This window comes from Plectropomus leopardus, chromosome 4 (genome assembly GCF_008729295.1).
Source record: "Plectropomus leopardus isolate mb chromosome 4, YSFRI_Pleo_2.0, whole genome shotgun sequence".
In the NCBI taxonomy this organism is placed as follows: Eukaryota; Metazoa; Chordata; class Actinopteri; order Perciformes; family Serranidae; genus Plectropomus; species Plectropomus leopardus.
The window spans coordinates 24708284-24726547 of NC_056466.1; the positions used below are offsets into that span (position 1 = coordinate 24708284).

General features: G+C 38.7%; 1 protein-coding gene across 1 annotated transcript; it reads right to left on the bottom strand.

Annotated features, from left to right (window-relative positions):
- Positions 1–10428: 10428 nt before the first annotated feature.
- Positions 10429–16981, bottom strand: nansa (N-acetylneuraminic acid synthase a). Its single transcript, XM_042485834.1, has 6 exons — positions 16738–16981; positions 15214–15429; positions 15031–15130; positions 13485–13639; positions 11594–11860; positions 10429–11469 (listed from the first exon to the last, which is right to left on the bottom strand). Exons 1-6 carry the CDS (start codon positions 16867–16869, stop codon positions 11260–11262), a joined length of 1080 nt encoding a protein of 359 aa, XP_042341768.1. The 5' UTR covers positions 16870–16981; the 3' UTR covers positions 10429–11259.
- Positions 16982–18264: the final 1283 nt, after the last annotated feature.

An 18264-nucleotide genomic window follows, 5' to 3' on the forward strand; every position in this document is an offset into this window, starting at 1 on the left:
ATAACTATAATGTCTGCATATTAAATTATAGGTGAATACATAAGGATACGCTTATTAATGGTGATGAATATGTTGTTGTCGTTCTAACTTTTTCCACTCCTGATATCCATCCACTTACAGCCATGGATAGATTACTGAACAAGTCTGGGGCCCTTGTGGATAGTAAATGGGCTGAAATATGTGGGATTGTCCATGGGCTCCATAATGGCCCCATGCCATCTGCCCTCATGGGTGGGTTTACCCAAGAGGGCCCCACATTGGTAATGCTAGGACTACCTGGATACCAAGTGGGTATGGGCCCAAAACGGCATCTTATCTGGGGCCCTCTCGGGTAAACCCACCCAAGTGGGCAATTGGAATTGGGGCATTATTAACCTGTTCACAATCCCATATCAAGCCTATTTTTCAGCCCATTTACTATACACATGGTTTCCACATACAAATGCTGGTTGGTGGACTTCACTTGCAAAATGTCAAATGCCAAATTAACACATAACACGTTGAGGAAGAGACTTAAAATGACCATGCAGAGACAAAAACCAACAAATAGATACATAATGACTACAAAGACATGCAAAACCAAGACAAAGTCTTTGTATCTTGCTCCTGTGTGGGAGAGGTGGTGGGGCCCTTTCCATATCTGTGCCCTGGGGCCAAATGTCTCATAATCCACCCATGTTTACAGACCTTGTTACTAATGGTACATTTACTCAGTTACAGGTTTAATTTTGAGATTCTTGTATATATTTTTAGCATTTCTGTTTTCTGCTGCTCTCTACTACTGATAGTTTACTACAGCTCAAAAGAAAGTTTTGTACTGCTTACTTTATTTTATCGGCGACAATAACCCAATAATAACATAAAAGTTGGGACACTTTGTAAAATGTACCGTGGGGGAAATATGTATTCAAAATTCATTGAATCTTGAGAAAGAAATCTTAAAACGAACGAATTAGTGTCCTCAGTTCCCAAATGCTAACTAAGAGCTGCTGAAAGGTGACGTCACATGTCACAACTTTTTTGGAATGTGTTGCAGATCTAAAATTCAGATTGAGTGTATATTTACAAAAAATAATAAAGTTTATCAGTTTGATCATTGAACATCTTGTCTTTGTACTGTGCTCAGTTGACTATATGTTGGAAAGGATTTGCAAAAAATTGCATAATTTTTAACATTTTTATTTACGTTTTACACAGCGTGCCAACATTTCTGGAATCATGGTTTAATTCTTTGAAGTGTCTTTATAATGTCTTAATATGATTGAAACAGAGCTTATATGAACTATAAGGTCTGTATTGGGGTCTGCTGCTGACAAATTCCAGGATTTGACATATTTATGTGGATTATCATACATAACAATAATATAATATTTGCTGGAAAATTATGAAATTGATTAATAAAAAAAAACATTTTCTTGCAGTCTGTTTCTGTGACATGCTGAAATTACTTATATGTTAGGATGTATTACAGAATCTTATATGAGAGTCAAAATTGTACTTATTAGAGCTTAAATCTTTTCATTTCCTTGTAGCTGGAGTTCAATTCTGTGCTGAATTGTTAAATACTGTTGGAAGTAGCGGTTATAATAGCAGCATTTCTGTTTTAAGTGCAGTGGCCTCCTTGACATTGTGCTGAGAACCTGCAGTGAGATTTCTCCCTTAAGTGAAGCTTGGACATTAGTGAAAGCTCATTAGGGAGCTATTTAATCCCTGAGAAGATATACTTAGATTAGCCTCAGGCCCTGCACACTGATGCTGCTGCACAAAGTCAAAAAGTAGACACCAACGAAATGATTAGTGGAATTGAGGAACAAATTAGAACTGCTGAACATTAGTGTTTAACTCAGAAACAAACAATTTGCTGGGGCAAACAGCAATGCTGAAACTTCATCTCACAAGTCCTACACAGTGCCCATTCCTAATCTATATAACATACCAATTTCTTATAATAGAAATTAACTTAAATTTAACATGTTTAAAACCTAGCATGCTTCAAGAGAAGCATTTAAGAATCAAACTGGACACTATGAGGACATTAGAGCAAAGACATACTACATCTACACACACAAAATGCACACAAATATACATTTTATCATACCATGCTATGAAATCTCTTGTACAGCAGGAAGGACTCCAGCAGGTAGTCAGGTCTCCGAGTCTCTGAATGAATATTCCAGTAAATTGAATCCTAAACGAGAAAAGTCCTGCAAGCTCAGACTTCAGTCTGAAGGTCCCAACGGTAAATCCTCAATGAGATTTTCCTTCCTCAGCCGAGGTGGAGCTCCAACTCGCCAGGTCAGAAGCTGAGGACCAAGGGCTCCTCCCTCAATCTTAATGTTCCTCCCTCCTTTGATACTGCCTTCCCCCCTCCCTTCTGCCTCAGTGTATGTCCTCCTTTACCTTTCCCCTCCTTCTCCCTCTCCATGTCATCTATAACTGTCCATCCCTCTCCATCCCCACCCTCACCTCCTGTTCCCACCTCTACCAGTGTCATGTATCATTTCTTCCAATCCCCACACCCAAGCAAGTGGGCCTTACACAACGAGTTTACAGCCTGATGGTGATGAAGACTGCAGTCCTATCAGATCATAGCACTGTGCACACAGTCTTTGAAAACTATCCCGATTGCTCTGGTGCAACACACCGCAACATTCAGGGAGGTGCTGCATGAGATTTGTTGGTTTTGTCATAACAGAACTTTAAACTCAGAGTGTCAAAAGCCGCCTGAAAGGCATTTTTAAATACAATAATCTGGTTGTACTGATACTTTTGTTCAGGTTTTGACTACTATGAGTACTAATGCGCTCTTTTTGTCAGAAAGTTTTTATTACTTTATTTTGCTACTTCCTTCAAATTCTTGATATCACTGTGTAGTTTTTTTTTTAGTTTTTTAAATAAGGGCTTAATGCACTAATTGCTAAGGGCCCATACATATGTTTTTTAAAATTTTTTATTATAATCACCAGCTGACATTCCTGTCTTTAAGAGGTTGTATCTGGCTGAGTTTTAAAACTAGAGTAATATTACTAGTATTATATGATACTAGAAGACCTGAGGAATCCAGTGGTACCAATGTAGTTTCCCAGTAAAGGGGCTGCATAACACTTCAAATCTAGGCTAAATTTTGGCAATGAAAAAATTGCATGGCGGGGGTCCCCTGACCCCAGACTTAGGGATATCGGAATGAAAATGGGTTTTCTGGGTAACCATGATCCTTTACAGACATGCACACGTTATGTTCTTCCCATGCAGTTATTTGATCCTAATCAAGAGAATCGCTTTACCCTGTCAATACGGAGTTCAGATTTGTTTTGTAGTGCAAAATAATTGAATTGAAAACATATGATTAAAAAATCATGATTAACTATTCAAATTCAGTGATTAATTGCATTTTCACAATATTCACAGACATACTATATTTTGCTATTCCCTTCCAGTTCCTTTTATCACTGTGTAATTTTCTTAAAAAAATGTTTCCCAAATTGCAGAAGAGAATGTAGGTTTGCTCATGTTTCAGTCCTGAACAGTCAGATTTGGGAAGTGACATCCCCATGTCTTCTGTCCTTCCTTTCCTACATGTCTTTAATAGGCTTTGGATGCAACGTTTGTTTTTTAAGAGACAATCCTAAAACCCTTAGTCGAATATGTGGGTCCCCGGGAGTGAGACTAAATGAGACCATACTCAATACCCTATACTGTATATGAGACTATATAGTTATGATATTAACTCTCACTTGTCATTTTACTTACAGAATCATATTAGTCATGTGTACAAAAATGTCATAAAATAATGAATAAAATAATTTAAAAATGCAAATTAAAATCAAATTTTGATAAAGAAGTGTGTGGTTGTGTCTCTTTCTGTGTATGTGTGTGTGGGGTGCGTGTGCACACTTTAGGTCAAGTCAGGCTTTACACAAGAGAACTGTAAGCCTCAGAAGCCAGCTGAAGGTGAGTTCAGATGATGTGATCTATTCTGTTACGTAGCGTGTCCCTAACATAGCCCCAGCTCTACAGGTGCTGTGTGAGCAGTGAGTGTGTGTGTGTGTGTGAGAGAGAGAGGGAAAGAGAGAAGAAGAAAATACAAAAAAAATGAAATGATCTTCTTGTATGGCCACAACATGTAAAATAAAAGAAAAAAATCCATTCCACTGGCAGATTAGAAATTAATTTTAAAAAACAATAATAATATGATAGGAGTATTGAATTCAGGAATAAAGAGAAAAATTATTGTAAAGAGGGATCTTTTTGACCATACACACCACATAACCCTGCTGGGAATAAATCCAACAATACCTATCTACAGTATTGTCTCTCACCTCCCACTGTTCTTATCCAATTAAACAGGAGCATACTTAATGGAGTGGGCCACTAACTTTCCCTCGCAAGCAAAATGTTGCTCTCTGCGGCTTACAGTCGGTCTGTGTCCTCAGCTGTCAAGCTCCATCACCCTCTAGGAACATGAGCATGCTTTTTCAATGAGTCTGCACAGCATCCTTTCCATATTAAGGACAGTCTACATAATTCTACACTGTAAAACAACACACCTGTAACATAATAATGAACCACAAACGTAATACAAACCTGCAGCTTTTAATGTAATAATCCCACAAATATAGCAGTTGCCTCCTACAAACGTAATTTGAAATTTCCTGCAAATGTCCAGAAAAGACATCTATATATGATGTGCAGAAATTATGATGTTTGTGGGTGTTACACACAGCAATGCCACGGCTTGAGGTGACACTTGCTTTGATGCAGAGGTGTTTGACCTCAGTAAGGATTCAGCATTTGGACCATAGCTGTTGTATTTAGGGCTATGTAAAGTCCTGGCAGGGCTAAACTTGTTACATAACCAACCAATCTAACCTAACCTCCTTCTAGGTAGCCAGGTACATCGCCTGCAGGACTTGAAATAAAAATAAGTCTCTTGGCATGCGGGAAACAACCTCAGCATACCTTTGGTAGCTGTTGCAGGTAAAGTTTATGCTCCTCTCTTATAAAAACAAGATGTGGTAGTGCCATCTTTACAACAGCTGGAGTCACCATGCAAAGATGTTGCCTAATTGAACACAAATATTAGAACAACCTTGGCCAAGACAGATTTAACAGACAATGTGCACAATCCAATACATTTTTTGCCTGTTTTTACATCAAAGTGAGAAGTGGCCCACTTGTTAAGTCATTGGTGGGCCAGGCGGTGAAAAGTGAGAGATATCCATGTTCCTGTGTGAAGCTGGGCTCAGCAGCAGCTTATTGGCTAAAGCTTGTGCCTAAAATAGCTGCAAAGTTATGTAAGTTAGATAGAGACCCTCTATCTGCATGCAGGGACGGTCCAGGTAATCTGAGAGATCTATATAATGAGCCTATAAATAAAATAGAACAAAAGAATTTACCTAACTTACCTTTACGGGAGGCCCTGCCCTCCCTGTTGCTTGCTAATTAAGCTAATGTTAGCTTCACTGGTTGTTTGGAAACACTGTCGCTGCCTGACTCAAAACTTCCTGACATTATGCCATAACGCCGAGGGTAAGCTACATGCACCAGGCAAAAAAGTCAGCATTCGCACCGGCTGATGATCGATGACGGAAATATGAAAATAAAGGAACAGCTTTGTTTTTGTATTGCACCGTAGAGCTAGTTAGGCTTCAAGTTTTAGGTACGATAAAGAAAAATGTAAAATGAGGCACTTATGTTGTTCTGACAAAAATCTGTTTTGCTGCATAGCTTCAAGGTGACCAGTGTGGGTTTTTCATGCTTCATTGGGGGTTCAACTGAGGAGAGATCCCCTCGCAGACATACAGATGGAGAGAGGAATGCTGCGACCTATGGTTTTTACACAGTAATCCAACCAGTTGGCCTTGATTCTTAGTGTTTGTAGAAATTAATGCTTTATTGTTCATGCAATAAAGTATGTCACCCCCAAAACATACTTCACCGCTCAAAATGATAATCTGTACATCACATTACTCAACCTGTGTTAAATTAAATTTGTGAAGAAAACAGTTTTTCTTGCACGTCTCCATGGTGAATGAATAATACAAAAGCGGAGAATATTCTTGATGAATTGGTCTAAAAGCAGGCCACATTACACAGCAGAGCTATATCAAAACAAACTGTCACAAACTCATGCATTATAATCCAAGTCTTATTAATCCAGTTGTATGCTCAGTTCCCAAACACATGCGTTTTTGCCTAACGTAATTAAACCTAACTGTTTAAAAACACTTCCACATAAACAGTCTCAGGCAGGGATGAGTGACATGTCTTGGTTGTGTTTTTAAACACTGAGGTTTTGGCAAAAATGCATGTGTTTGGAAAATGAGCACTGGATTAAATAGCTGTAACATTTGCTAACTCAGTGATGCTAGGTGACCAGTAAAGCAGTAAATGCGCACTTCTTTCTGCACAGTGATATGGTTGGCGGGTGTAGTTTGGTAGAAAGAAAGTAGTGCCTACATGAAACTGCCCAATTCACGTCTGTGAATTATCTTGTGTAAGGGGGTCATGATTTCTGGAAATAGACATTGTTGTTGAGTTTTTCAAATGTATTTTTTTTGTGTGTGTTTTAAGCACCACAAGTCAAGTGCCATCTAGTACCATTCTATTCAAGAGAAAGCGGACATCTCTATGGCTGATATCTCCAAGACTCAGCAGCTCACACCAAAACAAACCAAACTGACAAAGAACGCTACAGGTTAGGGGGAAAATATGATTTTTTGATTTGGTGGTTGACTGTCCCTTAAAGGAAATAATAAAGTGACAGCTAACAAACAGACTTTGTTGGCATTTTTTTTTTCGAGGTAGAGCAGCCAACTGAAATTCAGTGCACCTGTTTCCTCATATGAACCGCAGTTGACACATTTTATATTTTAAGATGCACGGGTGTTTCTCCAGCAGCAGCTGGAGTTAGGTGTTAATTTGTCTGGCTGAAGTATTTCAGTGTTTCGAGAAGTTTTACAGACAAAGCTCTGTTAATCTGTGGTGAGGGTCATAATATCAGTAGCTGAGATGGCTGGTCTAAAGACAACCTGTGCCACTCATACCACCTTGAAACTAGAGGCTAAGACCTGACTTTTTTCATAATCTTCGGGAAATCCTCTGATCCTCAGATACAGAGAGCAGGATTACTCTCAATGGCAATGTCAATGTCAACTTTATTTATATAGCACATAGTTTATTTATATAGTTTATATAGTGGAGAGGCTATTGCAGTCCTCACAGTGAGAGGTAATGCGTTCCACAGAGTGGGAGCTGCAACTGCGAGGGCTCGATCTCCTCTAGTTTTTAAAAAGGATCGAGGAATGTCCAACACCACCTGATTAGCTGAGCTAAGGGCTCTGGAGGGCAGATGCAGTTAAATAAGGTCAGACAGGTATTCAGGTGCCAGCCCATTCAGAGACTTAAAAACAAATAAAAGAATCTTAAAATCGGTCCTGTACCTAACTGGAAGCCAATGAAGTGAAGAGAGCACAGGAGTTATGTGCTCGCGTTTCTTCGTCCCAGTTAGGAGACGAGCTGCTGCATTCTGAACAAGCTGCAGGCGGTTAAGCTCTGATTGGTCAATGCCGACATACAGGGAGTTACAATAATTGAAGCGAGATGTGATAAAAGCATGGATAACTTTTTCCAGGTCTTTCTGGCTGAGATAGGACCTGGCTTTGGCTAGAAGCCTCAGCTGAAAAAAAGCTGGACTTGACCACTGAGCTGACCTGTTTGACTAATTTAAAAGCACCATCAATAATCACACCAAGATTCCTGGTTTAGGATCCTATGTGAGGCGCTAGTGGGCCAAGGGAGCCAGCAAGGACCTGAACAAGGTCAGGGCGACTGAACAGGACAACCTCTGTTTTGTTTTCATTTAAATCCATCCATGTCACTCATACAGTCAAGCATGGTCTGAAGAGAATCTTTGGTAGGGACCTTTAACGGCAAATACACCTGCACATCACCAGCAAAGCAGTGAAAAGGAATGCCATGCTTCCTAAAAATCGACCCAAGGGGTAGCATATAAAGGGAGAACAGTAGAGGACCCCAGGGGGTCCGAGGTTCTGAGGGGCCACTGTGGAGGAAAACTGGCCCATGTGCACAGAGTACGATCTCTCAGAGAGGTACAATTTAAACCAACTCAAAGCAGTGCCTCTTATGCCTACACAGTGTTCAAGGCGTGATAAGAGAATTGTATGATCCACTGTGTCAAACGCTGCTGTCAGGTCAAGAAGAATTAAGAGGGCACAGTTACCAGAAACAAGGTTTAACAAAAGATCGTGAAAAACTTTTAAAAGAGCAGTTTAAGTGCCGTGAAGAGACTTAAAACCAGACTGAAACGATTCACAGACATTGGCCCTTTGTAGGAATTCTTGGAGTTGGTTAAGAATGACGTTCTCTAAAACCTTTGAGATAAATTAGAGTTGGAAATTGGCCTAAAACTAGACAAAACCAAAGGATCCAAATGTTTCTTTTTCAAAAGAGGCTGCACCATGGCATGTTTGAAGGAGGATGGAACACGACCAGAGCTGAAACACTGATTTATAAGAAATAAAATAAAAGATTCAACTGAGCTAAAAACCTCTTTAAACAAACGGGATTGAATGCTGCCGGATGGGCAGTTAGCAGGACGTAGGTGTTCCACTATTTCAACCAGTGTAGAAAGAGAAACAGGCTCAATCTGATGAAAAGCAGCTGAGCTTGTTGTGGGAACTGAAGGGTCCTGAGCAGACTGAAGGAGCGGGGACCTAAGAGAAGAAATCTTAATCATAAAGAACTGCAGAAAAATCCTCACAGAGAAGAAGAAGGCTCAATACAGATGGCATCACAAGGATTCACAAGAGAGTCAAATACATTAAGTGTAATAATTTAATGTAATACATTAAGACCTGCAGCCCCTGTTGCAGACAAGAGTTTCGCACCCCGCTAAGGAGCATGGTGGCAAATTAACAACGACCAATTCAGTCTAAGAGCTTTACTCAGCAATCTGTTATGGTATGTGAAAGATTTGGAGATTTTCATGCCTTGGATGTTAATTCAATTAACAAATGTTAGTCACAGTTCTCTACAATACTGGCTGGACGGACTTACAGAACATCCCTGACTGGATTCAGTCAGACGGTTAAATCTGACTTCTGTAAACCTGGCATTTCAACAGAGACATAGCTCCATCTTGTGGTTTAAATCCAACATTACTTCTATTCGTGATGCAAAAAATTAGCAGAAATCTTCAGTTTTTCTTTTAATAACATATCAAATCCCATCACATATGAACACTTCCTGGCAGGGTGCTGAAAAATGCAGCATTATCATCAAGCATTTTGTTATTCTAGTGTCTAAGAAGTATTTTGTCATCTTTAAAGACCTCTCTGTTCTCAGTCTTAACTAAACTGAGCTGTGGTAAATGAAATAAAAGCATCTTGCAGATCCTCTCCATGTTATAATATGATTTGGTTTGATCATATTTCACTCAGTTCTCTGCGTACAGTCTTAACCTGATCCATGTAACATTAACGCCTGCAATAACAAACGTGTTCTTCATCCGCAGGTGTTTACGCCAAATCAGCTGGAGACTGGCTGGACTTTTTTCTGTTTTTTCATTCTTTTAATTGTGGGGCCTCTGGTGTAAAAGAATTTATAGTTTTGAAGGCTTTGAAAAGTACATAAATTAAAAAAATATAGCTGTAGGATGCAAAATCGATTTGGTTTATATCTATGGATTTAGGCTAGAACTGCAACAATTAGTTAATTGATCCCTTTGTTACTTGAGAAAAAGTAATTAGCAAATATTTTGATAATCAAACAATTGATTTAGTTTTCTGAAGCAAAAAAAAAAACAAAAAAAAAAAAAAAAAAAAATTTGCTGGTTTCATGCTTCCTAAATGTGAGAATTGGATTCTTTTCATACATGAGAAACTGAACAGCGTTGGATTTTTGGACTGTTGTTGGTCGGGTGATTGTAATATGTCACACTGGCCTCTGGGAAATTACAAAGAGCATGTTTCACTATTTTGGCAATACGATTAATCAAGAAAATAATTGGCAGGTTAATTAATAATAAAATGAATCATTTGTTGCAGCCCATGATTTTAATTTTTTCTATAGCCTAACTATTTCAGTTTCATTGACCACAATGATGCTTCACAGGAGCCTCTTCTGCTGCATCCTTAAGAAATGATTTTTTTTAATTAAATTTTTTTTTAATTCTGTGTATAGATTTACACAGATCACCTAATTTATCAAACTTAAATACTTCCTTATCTAAAGCAATGGGCACACTAAAAATCTCTTAGTACTTTATTTCACAGAAACGTCTTTAAATAACAAACCTACCATGGCGACGAGAGTATTTGTACACCACAAAAGTGGCATACACAGAGTGAATTGATTTGAGCGTCAAAAGAAAAGTTACAAGCACAGAAAAAAACAACAAGAAAGGAATTCAGGCAACATTTTAATTGGATGCTTCATCTTTTCATAACATCACAGAGCTCAACAAAGTCCCAACAGATTTCGACTTGTTACATGTATATTAACATCCTTCATCTTACACTCAAGATTAGAGGATGTTGTATTCATGACCAAAACAAGATAAACAGTAAACAGTGGACATTATGCTGTGTACCTAATCTGATGCTGACAACAAATGAATATTTCTTCTTTTAGTTTAGGAAAGCATCCTGCTCCAGTAGTCCTTTTTTTCATCTCGTAAAGAAGCTGTACAAATACAAACTTTGCCTGATACCACAAACTTACATGAATGCGCATGTACATTGAGAATACAATGACTGTTTGGCAAATGGGCTCTTTGATCTCACTGTTGTGTGATGAGACAGCTAGTAGCAGCTTCATGTGTTCAATATTAATTCAAGACTAAGACTATAGTGCAAAGTATATGTAGTCAACAGTAACAAGAGGCTTTTGTGCCACCTCAGACAGCAATGCACTGAAACTACTACTGAGCGTGAGATGATAGAGGGTTTATCAAAGAGCCTGTTTGCCAAGAAGTTAGTGTATTGTATTAAGGCGGCTTTTAGAAAATTAAAATGCTTTGGCAAAGAGTTATCTGTTTAAACACCAGCCGTGATATACTCAAATTATACAGATCGTTACTGATCGTCCTTGACTTCAATGTCAGAAATCCCAGCAGCACCAAACAAAGTTACCATCACACTCCTGTGTGTCACATTAAGCTCCCTCTGAATCCAATGATCGATTATATTTCCTCTCAAATTAAGTGCCTTTTTCGCCCATTTCAAAACTCCGCCAACCTCAGCACTTCCTCTTCTTGCTGTACCTATCCACCGCCTCTGGCAAGATGCTCTCGTCCTCCTCCACGTCCTTCATCACGGTCTTACCGACAAGCTCGAAGATGTCCTCCGGTGGGATGCCCTGGGGTTCGGCCACCTTCACCGTCATCATGTCCAGAGTCAGGACGGTTCCTTTGGAAATTCGCACCTTGGCCACCAAGGATTTACCCAGCTGGAAAGAAAAGGAAAAAGAGTGAGGAAAAATATCGGCTTAAATTCCTTAAAAAGTTCCTGACCTTTCATCATAAACAGACTGGCATGTTTGTGTATTTTTTTGCAGAGAGAGAATATCTCACCTTATCATGGCACGCCTTCTCACAAGGTAACATCCGTTTGACGCCGCCCCCCAGTGCCCGCTCCACAAGTCGGATGGAGCGAACCAGCTCTGCTAGCTCAGAGGGCAACAGCGAGGCTGCGTGGTCGCTTCCTTTCCACGTCTTGTCCAAGGTTACGTGGCGCTCAACAACTTTTGCCCCCAGAGCGACGGCCCCGACTGAAATAGCGATCCCAGATTCATGGCCAGAATACCCAATGGGAATATCTGTGAATTCCTTCTGGTATTCCTGTAGTTGACAGGTGGGCGAGTGTTACTCCTAAATCTCTCGCAGAGAAGATACCACTGTCAGATCTGAAGCTTGAGCCAGCCTAGCATAAAGTTTGGAAATGGACCGGCTCCATCTGACAGTGACAAAATTCATGTGGCAGCAACTCCCGAAATGTCGTATGTTAGTTTTAGTTTTTAACTTTAAGAGAGACACTGAGGACATACATAAATTGTTTTTTCCCAAGGTTGTGAAAAAAAATCACAAAATCTTAAAATAAAAGGACATGCTTTTACCTGATACACATACATTGATTTGAAATGCACTTAAAATCAAAAAACTAAATTCTATTTATTTTTATTATAGGGGTTGCTAAAACTAAAATAAAGTTAACTAGATATACCGCCACTTGGTTGTATGCCTCTTTAAACAAGTATGTTGAACTTACAGTTTACATCTATGTCTGTGAAAAACACTGAGGGTCTATACAAGCAGCACAGTTTCAAGGTTGATCTTTGACCTTCGACCACCAGATTCTTATCTGTTCATTCTTGAGTCCAACTCGAAACGCCCTCTAGACCATCTTCAGATATTGTGTTCACGAAAATGAGATGGATGCAAGGTCACAGCGACCTTTAACTGTGAAAACTAAATTCTACTCAGCACATTGTTGAGTCCAAGTCAACGTTTGTGTCAAATTTGAAGAAATTCCATCAAGGTATTATTGAGATATCATGCTCAAAAGAATGAGACTGATGCGGTCATGGTGACCTTGACCTTTGACAACAATATTCTCATCAGCTCATCATTGAGTCCAAGTACAATATTTGTGCAAAATTTGAAGAAATTCCTTCAAGGGGTTGCTGAGATATTGCATTTACAAGAATGTGCCATAAGGACGAATGGACAACCCGAAAACACAATGCCTCCGGCCTCAACTATCGCTGACGCAAAGGCATAATAATGAAACTGCAAGCAGCCGGTTTGCTAAGCTGAGCATTACAGACAAAAAACAGGGAAACTGTTATCCTGGTTTTGTCCAAAAGTAACAAAATCTACCTGCTGGTGCCTCTAAAGCTCACTGTTGACTCTCTGTTGAGTGGCTGTGAGGCATCCAAATTGCAGAGAAAGTAGCAAGTAAGCATATTTCCCAAAAAGTCTTATTATTCCTTTAACAGATTTAAGGTTGGATAGATTCTAATTCATTAAATATAAGCATGATGTAGTTAAATTATGGATTTTAAAGTAAAGGTCTAAGAAGAAAAACAAGTTCAGTCTTAAGACACCTCCCTCCTGTTTTATTCTGAAATATACCTATATAAAAGGAACCTAGAAAGGAAACCAATTTATCAAGTAACTTAGAAAATAAACACTGAAAGAACCTCATAAAAATGTGTAAACTCACATGGCTATAAAACAGAAAGTTTAAGCCCATCGCTGTAAGTGCAACTTGGGGAAATACACTGTATGTCATACACTAACACTAAATGCATAAATAAGTGTAATATTTTAAAGGCTCCTGAAACTAATTATAATGCTGCTAAAAATGTTTTTTTTTAAAGATAGATTGAGAAATCTTTGAGAAGTATTTTGTTTTGTATCAATCTTTTGATGAAGGAATAATACATTCATCTGCTCTTCCTACCGTAATCACTCGGAGGTTGACGTCTTCAGCTTCCAGAGGGTAAGCGCTGGTGCACTGCAGGATGGCAAAGTTCTGGTTGTGCGCCTTCACTATTTTGTAGACCTGACGCATCGTCTCCATGCTCTGCATCCCGCTGGACACCACCATGGGACGTCCTGACACAGACAAGAGGGCAACAGCCTGATAAAGAGTTTGTCTAACATGAGCAGAGGCAGTGGTGTAAGGTAGTTATAATGGGCAGACAGACACACAACACATTTAAAACACATGGTACAAGCACACAGAAAGTGTGTGTTAAAACAAGTGACAAAAGCAGGCGCACTGTCAATTTTAATTTGTTCGGGGTTGTTGTTGCAGAGGGAATGAAGGATTTCTTGTAACACCAACATAAATATTGCCAAGAAATCATCATCGCATAGATGTTAATGACAAAAATACAAAAAAAAAGGAATTATTTATTTAAATGCATTGTTTTTTATTGTTTATTTCTACTTTATGCAGAACAACCATATATTTTTTGCACGTTATGTTGCGGATTGCTACTGACTATTTTATACAAAAAAGAAAAAAAAAAGAAAAAAGAAAAACACTGAGGGAGATAAGTTTGCCTTTTCTTTGGTATATGTAGCAAATGGCAACATTGCTAATTCACTCTCTAAACTCATTTTTAATGCTCAGAGTTCTAACTTGACACATATCCGTTAATATTACAGATGACAGCAATAAAATCACTCCCCTTTCTACACTGTGCGCCGTGTGTGTGTGACAGTAAAAACAGTCCACACCTAAAAGAACAACACTCCATCTTGCTCTTATTTGAGTTTTGAACCGTGTGCGTGAGTTGTCCACCGTGCATGTATGACTGTGTGCAGTTTTTATAAGTTATAAAATGCAGAGGTATGGACTCGTGTCACATGACTTTTAGACTGGAGTTCAAATTTTGATTACTTTAGATTTGACTTGACAACCTGAACTTTAACACCAATGACTTGGACTTGAGCCTTTTAAATTGAAAACACTTATAACCTTCTCCTAAACCCACAGATTAAAAGGTTTGTCATTTATAAAGTGCCACAAATCAGTTCATTTCCTGAACGAACTAACATCAACGCTGTTCATAACCTGCAAGTCGACACTGAAATTTCTGCAGTGATTTTGACTGAACCAATCCGACCGTGTTCAATAAAGTTTAGAGGGGAACCATAAGGAATAAAACATTACGCTATTGAAACCCATATGATCATTTTGTTCAGCCACAAACTGCAATATGCAAAACGCACGGCTTCCCAAATTAGAGATGGAGACGCAACAACTTCCTTACTATACTTTTGTTCAAATGGCATTACATTTGTTGACTTGTTTAGGACTCAAAACTCAAAGTTTAGGACCTGAGACTTCAGACTTAGTTGTTACTTGCAAAACAATTTGGTCCCACCTCTGATCAAATGCACTGTTTAGCACTTGCTTTTTTCAAAATAAACTACACGTGATGATTTCACCCTCCTAAAGGATGTCGGTTTGTTATGACATCTCATACATTTCCCACCTTTCTTGGCAGTCTTCTCCAGATAGGGGAAGTTGTTGGTGTCCCCAGAGCCCACTTTGAAGAAAGGCACATTGAGCTCATGGAGGAACTCCACAGCCATCTGACAGAACGACAGAAAAAGACGCAGTTAAACTTAAGCCCGATTAAAATGTCACAACCCTTCATCAGAAGCCTCGTTCTTACCTCATCCATCCCCGAAGCAGTGAAGTAGATCTCGACCTCCTCAGCATATTTCTGAAGCTCCCTGTACTGCTCATGGCTGAACTCCAGATGACGCTTGTGTTCACCGTAAGTTGCTCCCCAGGAGTGAGGAGATTTGTACGGGCGATCCAAGGCTTGCTTGTTGAATTTGTACTCTAATTCACTCTTCTGGAATTTGGCACAGTCGGCACCACAGTCCTGTGGAGGTGGAAGTAAATTAGCAACAAAAAAAGGACGCTTGGAAAACATATTTAGCAGTAATGATTTATTTTAGGAGTTCTAGATTCACCTGATAGGAACACAAATGTTGCTGAAAATTCACAGGGAGCTTCCTATAGAGGCATTTGTAATTCGGTATATTTAGAGGGAGTCAATGTTCAATTAATTTGCCCCTAACTTATAAACTCAACAAACCTGGTACCAAAAAATACATGGTTCTTTACGGAAATATCCATTAAGGTATTACATACCTGTAAAATAAAGCTCTGTTAAAAGGACAGTATATGCGGCAGCCAAAGCTTTTTTCCTGAAAAGGTGAGTAATTGTATATGTTTATAGTGTGCATTAGTTTTAAATTTCACTCCCTGAACTGAATAAACTAATAACCAACATGTACAGCAGTTTCAGTAAAGATACAGTAAACTATTATGAAGGAGAAACTAATGAACATGTTTCTGTGGCCTGTTTTTATGTCACCTTTTTGTGGTTTGATTTACTAAGGAACTTATCAAAACATTTCAAAAAACATCTCCCACTGAAAATAAATGTGGGAGATATTTTGCACATTTAAAAAAAAAATCCCCAATCTCTTCTGATGAAATTAGTACGTAATTAAATTTCTTATCATTTTGGCAAAATATTACGTACAATAAATGATCTGGCCCAAATCTATTTTAAATGGACAAAAGCAATTACATTATTTAGACATTTGAATTCAATTCCATTTTCATAGCGGACCCCAAAAGGTTTTAATTTTTTAATTGCTTTGATATTTTCCTTTACATTTAATTTAATGTGCAAATGAAATATTTAAATTATGCAATATTGTTTAAAAAAACGTTGAAAATATTTCATGTAGTGTGTCAAAAATGCTGGAAAAAGTGTTTAAATAGTTATGTTATAACATCGAGAAAAAAAAAGTTTAAAATGACAGAAAAAAATGCAGTAACCTAGTATGGCCAGTATGTGTCAGCCTTGGACAGACAGAGCGAACTCATAAATCCATGGATGTATTATAAGGAAGAAAAAAAATATAAATCAGGTAATCTAACTTTCTACATGACGGCGTCACACTTTTCTTTAAATTCTCTCCGCAGCACTCACACACAGATGGCTCATACATCAGCACATTATCATCTAAAACTGTTAATTCTAACATTAAGGTCGAATTGAGTTAATGTCTGTTCAAAATGACGATGTGGCGACCAGGATATCAAATTAGATCAGAGCAACAGAAGACAAACATATTCACAGTCAAAATAAGGCGACGCATGTCCATTTACTTACCTTTGCCATTTTGATCATTTTCTTGGCAATCTCAATGTCTCCCTGGTGGTTTTGCCCAATTTCAGCGATGATAAAGCACGGGTTGTTTCCGCCGATCATTCTGCCGGGACACAGCTCAAACTGCAAAGACATTTTGTCCACACAAAACTGAATCAAAAACAAGTAGTAAAAGTGGTAGTGTAGCTGAGGTGTGGACGAGGGGGAAGCGGCGGCTGTGTCTGGAAAAACCGACCGGAGCGGTTCATGTGCTGCACAGCCCGGATGTGGGAGGGACATCCGTGTTAACGTCAAAGCCGGATTTCCTTTAAAAATAAAAGCATGAATTTAATTTATGCATTTGTTTGAAATGCGGAGTTTCTAAATATAAAATAGTCAAAACACTCATTAAGTGGTTCTGTGGTAACTAAATGGAGAAAACCCCCAAAGGAGTTAATTATCCAGCTCTATTACACCCATGTTTTTCACTGCTATTTCTTAATTCTCAAATGAGAAAATAAGACCACAATACAGAGTTTTTACGCCATTTTTATTCCCCAAATTAACATTTCAGGAACACAGATGGGCGAGTATAAAATGGCTACATGTGGCACCTTTGAAATGAGAGAGAAATTGTTGGTGAAATACCAACACCAAAACATCCCCCATAAATACAGTATATGTACAGTATATTAATACAACGCAGCTTCATTCACATATGAAACCAGAAGTCACATTTTATTGGTATTATCTGATGTAAAATTTGGCAGGGAAAGATCTTTTCAAATAATGTTTATATCACTTACGTATGAGAAGTACTCCCATTGAATGAGGAAATATTACAAGCCAGCCAGGGTACATAACTCAGCTTGGACAGGGTTGGTGGTCCAAATATATCCCCTTGACAGGCTTGTGGAGTATAGAAGAATGCACTTTGGGTTTTACATCCCATATTTGATTGTTGACACATTTCTGGATTGAGGTGCATAACACCAAACCCTGCAATTACAGGCTGTTTTTAATCACATTTCACACCAATACCCCTCTTTGCTTCAGCTATCTTGTCATTCTTTCACTCAAAACTTCTGTCCCTCTACTTTATTTACTCTCATTCTCCTCAGTGTGCTTCTTTTTGGTTACACACTGCAAAACTGTCTGTCTCTCTTCAAACATTTGTGGAGGATCCTTTATTCTACCATGTCCGCCAAGATGCAGTCAGCATCCTCCACTCCCACTGTGACCTTCTTGCCCACCAGCCTCTGCATTTTCTCTGGAGGGATGCGCTTAAATTTCTTGATCTTCACTGCAAATATGTGCAGGCTCAAGACCATGCCTTTGGGGGTGGCCACCTTAGCTACCAACAACTTGCCCAACAGGAGCAAAACAAAGAAAAGACTGATAGGTTAAAGAAAGAAAATGACTGACAGGTTAACAAAAGGTAAAGAAAATAATATCAAACAAAAAGAATTCCAGTGGAACAAGTTCATACAGGAACGTACCACTGTACCACAGGAATGATACTGTTGTCAAATGGACTGTGGAAAGGTTTGG